The sequence below is a fragment of the Aotus nancymaae genome, unplaced genomic scaffold, assembly GCF_030222135.1.
Source record: "Aotus nancymaae isolate 86718 unplaced genomic scaffold, 86718_ANA_hifiasm-v0.15.2.pri h1tg000076l, whole genome shotgun sequence".
Lineage (NCBI taxonomy): Eukaryota > Metazoa > Chordata > Mammalia > Primates > Aotidae > Aotus > Aotus nancymaae.
Window position 1 is genome coordinate 19,341,051 of NW_026988491.1, and position 7,366 is coordinate 19,348,416.

Genomic DNA, 7,366 nt, shown 5'->3' on the forward strand with positions numbered 1-7,366 from the left:
GAGACTAGGACATGTCCTGCTGGGCGTACCTGTGGAGGTCTCACCTGTGCCGGGGGTACCTGTGGGGGTCTCACCTGTGCCGGGCGTACCTGTGCGGGTCTCACCTGTGCCGGGGGTACCTGTGGGGGTCTCGCCTGTGCCGGGGGTACCTGTGCGGGTCTCGCCTGTGCCGGGCGTACCTGTGCGGGTCTCACCTGTGCCGGGGGTACCTGTGGGGGTCTCGCCTGTGCCGGGCGTACCTGTGCGGGTCTCGCCTGTGCCGGGGGTACCTGTGCGGGTCTCGCCTGTGCCGGGGGTACCTGTGGGGGTCTCGCCTGTGCCGGGCGTACCTGTGGGGGTCTCGCCTGTGCCGGGGGTACCTGTGCGGGTCTCGCCTGTGCCGGGCGTACCTGTGCGGGTCTCGCCTGTGCCGGGGGTACCTGTGGGGGTCTCGCCTGTGCCGGGCGTACCTGTGCGGGTCTCGCCTGTGCCGGGGGTACCTGTGCGGGTCTCGCCTGTGCCGGGCGTACCTGTGCGGGTCTCGCCTGTGCCGGGCGTACCTGTGGGGGTTCTCGCCTGTGCTGGGGGTACCTGTGGGGGTTCTCGCCTGTGCCGGGGGTACCTGTGGGGGGTCTCGCCTGTGCCGGGGGTACCTGTGGGGGGTCTCGCCTGTGCCGGGGGTACCTGTGGGGGGTCTCGCCTGTGCCGGGGGTACCTGTGGGGGGTCTCGCCTGTGTGGATCTCCCCTATTTGGGTCTCCCCTGTGTGGGTCTCACCTGGACCAGGTGTACCTATGTGGGTCTTAACTGTGTGGGTCTCACCTGTTCAGATCTCACCTGTGCCGGGTGTACCTGTGTGGGTCTTAACTGTGTGGGTCTCACCTGTGTGGGTCTCACCTGTGTGGGTCTTCCCTGTGTGGGTCTCACCTGGGCCAGGTGTACCTGTGTGGCTCTCACTTATGCAGGTCTGGTATGTGATAAAGGCCTGGGAACTGCCAGGAACAGCCGCTGAGCCAAGCCCGCTGTGCCTTAGTCTCATTTCATGCCCTCAGCTCTGCGAGGTTGACCCCATTACCTCTCCATTTTATAAACGGGAAGACAGGTTAAGCAGTGGGTCCAGGACCGCAGGATGTCGACCTTGGGCAGGTGCTTCCAGGGGCCTGAGTCCAGGCCCTCTGCTTCTGCATCCTCTAACACCACATCATGGGTGAGTTGAGGCATCTGCTGGAGCCACTTCAGGCCCGGTGGTGACGGCCCCCATGCCCACAGGACAGAAGCTGCTGGACTCGCTGGCGGAGACCTGGGACTTCTTCTTCAGTGACGTGCTGCCCATGCTACAGGCCATCTTCTACCCGGTGCAGGTGGGCAGCCCAGCCTGGGGAGGGAGCCCAGTGCCCCTGCTGTGCCCACCCTGGTCTCTAAGAGGACAGCTGCCAGGCTCAGGGACGCACGCACCTGCTCTCCCCTGTGCTGCTCTCCCCTGTGCTGCCCTGCCCTGCGCTGCTCTCTGTGGGCCACCCGAGTTGCTCAGAGCCTGTTTCCACCCCTACAAGCTACAGATATGGACGCCTCCCTCCCTGTGAATCCTCCAGCAGCCAGGCACAGAGCAGGGGCTCTGTGACAGTAACCCCTTCCCCGCCAGAGGAAACTGAAGGGACCCACTGTCCTTGGGACAGGGTCATCTCGGGAGAACGGGGTCGGGGGGCCTGAGGGCCAGCAGGTGTCTTCCCCCTGTGGGGTCCCAGGGCTGGGATAGGGGAGATGGGGACACATGTCACCACAGCGGGTGGGGTGGGATGCCTTCTGTCCACAGGGCAAGGAGCCATCAGTGCGCCAGCTGGCCCTGCTGCACTTCCGGAATGCCATCACCCTCAGCGTGAAGCTAGAGGACGCACTGGCCCGAGCCCATGCCCGCGTGCCCCCCGCCATCGTGCAGATGCTGCTGGTGCTGCAGGTGGGTGCAGTGGGCACAGGGTTGGGCATGGGGACTGTGGGGTGGGACCAGGCTCAGCTCCCCACTGCCAGAGCATGAGACGAGGAGTTAGGGGCACAGACTTAAGGAAAGGTCCAATCAGAGAGGGCCAGGGACGGGAGCAGCCGGTCAGAGCTGTGGGTTCAGGAGAGCAGAAGCCATAGACCTGTTCCTCCTGGTCACAAGGCTGAGCCTTTACACCCTGTGTCAGCTAGCCTGGGGCTGTGCCAACCCCAACACACACATGCACACACACAGTATACACATACATGTGCACGCACATGCACACACCACACATGCACATACACACTATACACACATGCACATACAGTGGCCCTGTCGTTTCTGTCCAGAGGGCTTTCGTCAGCGGGCCCAGCTCTTAGGAAGACACTCTGAGAGCTGTTAACCTCCCTTACAGCAGGCGGGGAGAGGGTGCCTGCCCCAGATGGGGGAGTGGGGGTCCCCAGCGGTGTCCACCACAAGCTGGCGGTTCCCGCACACAGCCCTTCCCCAGCACCATGCTTCACATTTGGCCGGCTCATCTCACTGTCGCAGGACCGCTCATCTCACTGCGGGTACCACCGGCTACCCTATTTTACAGGTGGGAGAACTGAGTCCTTGCTTGCTGGGAGCTAACAAGGGCAGGAGCCTGGCTCTTGCACGTGCAAACCCCTATTTATTGTTCTGGATCCCCGTGAAGATCTTTTTTTTTTTTTTTTGTCTTGTTGCCCAGGCTGGAGTGCAGTGGCGTGATCTCAGCTCACTACAATATCTGTCTCCCGGGTTCAAGCGATTCTCCTGCCTCTGCCTCCCGAGTAGCTGGGATTACAGGCATGCACCACCGTGCCTGGCTAATTTTGTATTTTTTTTTAGCAGATATAGGATTTCTCCACGTTGGTCAGGCTGGTCTCCAACTGCTGACCTCAGGTGATCCGCCCACCTCAGCCTCCCAAAATGCTGGGATTACAGGCGTGAGCCACCGCACCTGGCCTCCTTGAAGATGTTTTAGAATTAGGGTTTGTGGAGACATTCAGGACACTCACAGCAACCACAGCAAGGAAGGGGCGGCCAGTGTGGATCTGTGCAGGGCAGGGCGGCCCTGGGAGGCAGAACAGCCCCCCTGCCTGCCTCTGGGAGTTAAGAGAGTGTAGGCCGGGCCTGGCTGGGTTGAAGCGGGGACCCTTGAGAGACTGCTGTCTCAGCTTCAGTTTCCCAACCTGTGTAACAGAGGAAGACCTCCTCCCTGGCAGGACAGGTGAGGACAGGGTCATTCACAACCAACTCACTGCTCCTATGGGCAGACAATTCCACGGACAGGTGGGGTTCTCTGCGTTATTGTGGGTGATCTTACTGAGGGCCCCTGTGGAGTCCCACCCACTGCTTGTGGAAACACAGGCCAGGACACAGGAGCCTGTACCAGCCGCGCAACCCAGAAGTTCAAGCAACTCTGCTGACCTCCCTCCCTGCCTGGAGTGGCCTCCTGCACCCATCCCAGTAACCTCTGGCTGGCCAGGTTGTCACTTAGAATTCTACCTGGGTGTGGCTGGGCACGGTGGCTCACGCCTGTAATCCCAGCACTTTGGGAGGCTGAGGCGGGCGGGTCATGAGGTCAAGAGATCGAGACCATCCTGGCCAACATAGTGAAACCCCATCTCTATAAAAAGTACAAAAAATTAGCTGGGTGTGGTGACACGCAACTATATTCCCAGCTACTCGGGAGGCTGAGGCAGGAGAATCGCTTGAACCCGGGAGGTGGAGCTGCAGTGAGCCGAGATTGCACCACTGCACTCCAGCCTGGCAACATATGGAGGCTCCGTCTCAAAAAAGAATTCTGCCTGGGGTATCTTGTCCCTGAACCACCCGACAGCCTCTTGAGGTCTGCCATCTTCATTCATTCATTTATTCACTCATTCATTCACTCATTTATTCTCTTAATGAGTGCAAGCTCTTGTTGTAAGTTGGCTTTCTCCGGCCCTCGGCAGGGTGCTGGGGTCAAGGGGAGGCGGGAGGCAGAGGATGGGCTATCTGGTAGGTGGGATATATGGCTGAGAGCCTGGGCCACCAGGCTCAGGTGCATCACCCCCCACCCCCCACCCCACCCCACTCTCCTGCAGGGGGTGCACGAGTCCAGGGGAGTGACCGAGGACTACCTGCGCCTGGAGACGCTGGTCCAGAAGGTGGTATCGCCATACCTGGGCACCTATGGCCTCCACTCCAGCGAGGGGCCCTTCACCCACTCCTGCATCCTGGGTAGGGGTCTGCCTGGGCCTTCAGCTGGGGTGGGGGTGACCATGGACCCGGTCCATTGTGAACAGATGGACAGACTGGAGCCGCACGGCTGGGCTGCGGCGGAACCAGGGTCTCACTCCAGACTAGTTCTCAGCTGCGGCAGCCCCCAGCCCGCCATGTGCGGGCCTAAGTGTGGGGACCCATGACGGTGGGCGGTGATGTGACCACACCCCGGAGAGCCCCACCAGGCCTCTGCATCCCCTAGGAGGCCACATCCGTGTGCAGACTTGAAAGTCAGAAGTCAGCCAGGCAGAGTGCTCAGAACATGAGAATGCCTGAAGACTCCTGGCTCCATTAGGGAACCCAGGCTTGGGGGGACTCAGCCTGGGGGTGGGCATTAAGGAACCCAGGCTGCGGGGAACTCGGCCTGGGGTGTGGGCGGGCTGAGCCCTGTGGGCCGTGTCTGGAGGCTGCCACTCCAGCACAGCTGGCCACGTTGCTCCCTTGACGAAGGCCTCTGGGTTCCTGCAGCAATGTCCCTTCATTACCTGCTCCACACCAGCCCGAGGCCCTGTCTCTCTCCTCCAGCAGGGGAGGCCGACCAGTGAGTCCCCTCCACACTCACCGTCAGCTGGAGGCTGGTAGCCTCCCAGGCAGAGGGGACAGAGCTGGTGCAAGGCCCACTTGGGACTAGGCCCCCTCATCCAGAGGGACTCCCCCTACCCACCTGCTGGTGTAAAACCCACCCACCAGTATGTCTCAGCTCAGACAGTGCCCTGGCCACTGGAGAACTTTGAGGAACCAGGCTCAGTGCCCTTGTTTGGGAAAGGCCCCTGAGCCGCTCGCCACCTGGTGGCCGCTTTTGGAACTGCAGGATCCTGAATGGGAGCCTGAACCCTGCCCCCGACCCGGCCTGGGCCACCAGCGTCACTGCTTCCTGCCCAGATGACCCAAGGGGCCTCCTCTCCAGGTCCTCACGTCTGCCTGTGTCCCCCGAAGTCTATTCCTCTCCATACCACAGCCAGTGAGGCCTGTTTACTACTGCCTGGCCATAGGTTCCCTGCATCCCCAGGATGGAATCCCAGTCTTGACCTTATGTTGAGGACCTGTCCCCATCTGCCCCCATCACAGCCCTCTAACCTGGCCCCATGGCTCTCCTATGGTGGGCTTTTTGATTCCCCCACCCCCTTGGACACCAGCTCTAGTGGGACAGGGGCTGCGCCGGCCTGGGGAAGTGCAGGCGTCCAGCAGGTACCAAGGTCCGTCCGCTTCCACCAGTGGGGAAACTGAGGCACGGGGTTACATAACTTACCCGGGGTCAAACACAGGTCGCTGGCAGGGTGCAGGTTCAAACCCAGGCATTTGACTTGAGATCCTGCGTGTTCAGGGCTGGGGCTGGATGGAGAAGACAGACTGGAACCTGAGTTAGTGTCAGGGTGCTTGGCGGCGGGAGGCCTGCTGGGCTGGGCCCCCACCCCGGAAGCAGTGTGGGTCAGCCTTTCCCGGAAGCTGCCCCTGCCCGAGGACGAAGTGGGCAGCAGGCAGCAGGTGCTCAGCCAGGCGGGGACGTTCAGGTGGCACTGGTGTGTGACGGTGCCCACGTCTCTCCCCAGAAAAGCGCCTGCTGCGCCGCTCCCGCTCAGGGGACGTGCTGGCCAAGAACCCGGTGGTGCGTTCCAAGAGTTACAACACGCCGCTGCTGAACCCTGTGCAGGAGCACGAGGCGGAGGGCGCGGCGGCCGGCGGCACCAGCATCCGCAGGCATTCCGTGTCCGAGATGACGTCCTGCCCCGAGCCCCAGGGCTTCTCCGACCTGCCTGGCCAGGGCCCCGCCGGAGCCTACAGGTCCTCCCCGGTGCCCCACTCAGGGCCATGCCCCAGCAGACTGCACCCCACGACCCAGCCCCCCAAGCAGGGCCCGGATCCCACCCGCAGCCCGCTGCCCGGCTCCAGCCCCGAGAACCTGGTGGACCAGATCCTGGAGTCCGTAGACTCGGATTCGGAAGGGATTTTTATTGACTTTGGCCGGGGCCGGGGGTCTGCCACGTCCGGCTTGGGAGGGCCCGGGGGCCGGCAGAGCGTCGTGTGAGGCCTCACGGCTGGCCTTGAGTTTTTACTGACACGGCCCCCTGTGTGGGGGTGTCCATGTGGCGTGTGTGCGCGTTAGACTTTTTTACTCTGTCCTGCCCCTCCAGCGCTGTCAGCCTGGCCTTGGTGACTTTGTATTCCTGTCTTTGTTGGAAATACCATCAGCCTCCCTTGCTCAGCCCAGGTCTGTGTCAGGCATATGAGTCAGTGTTGCCTGGGAACCCGTGTCCGGGACAGGGTCGGCCTCTCACTCCCATGCTCCCCCTGCCCCGGCCTTCTGGTGTCCACACCTGCCCACGGAGAATGTGAATGCAGTGGGCTCTGCCCACGAGGGACCCCAGAGTGACCAGACTCCAGCACACCGGTCTTCTGCCTGGGGTGACCATGGGGATGGAAAGGGGTGGAATAAAACCTGTGACCCGCTCATGTCTGCGGCGCCTGCCCTGGAGACACCCGTTCAGTGTGTTCACCCTCAGGCTTCGCTCCCTCCTAGGGAGCCCAGGTTCCTGAGGGGGCAGACCTGTGCCTGTTGTCCAGACTTCCCTTCTGCTACACGATGGGAAGAGCTGGGATGTCAGGGAGTGGGGCTGGCCCTGACTTTGCCCGTTGGGGGCGGGCAGGGGGAGGAGGGAGGAGGGAGAAAGGAGGGATGGAGGTGGGATCTGCCAGCCCATCCCGAGCTACAGAAGTGTCCAGGCAGCCTGGGGGGTGGGGGTGACCTGCTGGAGGCCACCTGGCCTGGGAAGGACAAGCGAACACCCGCTCTCGCCACCCCTGCAGCCTCACTACCTGAGACGGGCTTTCCCCAAGCCTCAGGTGGTCAGGGTACCCCCTCAGCTGCAGCAGGCAGGGCCCACTCGCTGTGCCCCCATCAGTGGGGCTCAAGTATTTCTGAGAGCCAGAGGCCAGCTAAGCACCGCAGGCGCCCCAACTTTCAGGGAGGAGCTGAGCCAGGGGCAGGCTTCCCTGGCCACCCCACTCTTTTAAAGCATCGGGTCGGTGTGGCCTCCTTGGGGAGAGGGTGTGGGGGTCTGTAATGGCGGGCACCTTTCCACACCCCGTTCACCTGCTCATCAGCCACAACCACACCCTTGGGGTG

At 62.3% G+C, this 7,366-nt stretch overlaps 1 protein-coding gene across 4 annotated transcripts in view; it reads left to right on the plus strand.

The window, feature by feature from the left end:
• The window catches only part of PRR5 (proline rich 5), a 56,137-nt gene extending 49,447 nt beyond the window's left edge, over positions 1-6,690 (plus strand). For all 4 annotated transcript variants that reach the window (XM_064368202.1, XM_064368203.1, XM_064368201.1 and 1 more), the window contains 4 exons: positions 1,248-1,339; positions 1,792-1,932; positions 4,065-4,200; positions 5,793-6,690. In XM_064368202.1, coding sequence (XP_064224272.1) covers positions 1,248-1,339; positions 1,792-1,932; positions 4,065-4,200; positions 5,793-6,268 — 845 coding nt within the window. In that variant the 3' untranslated portion in view covers positions 6,269-6,690. The remainder of the gene's footprint in view (positions 1-1,247; positions 1,340-1,791; positions 1,933-4,064; positions 4,201-5,792) is intronic.
• Positions 6,691-7,366: the final 676 nt, after the last annotated feature.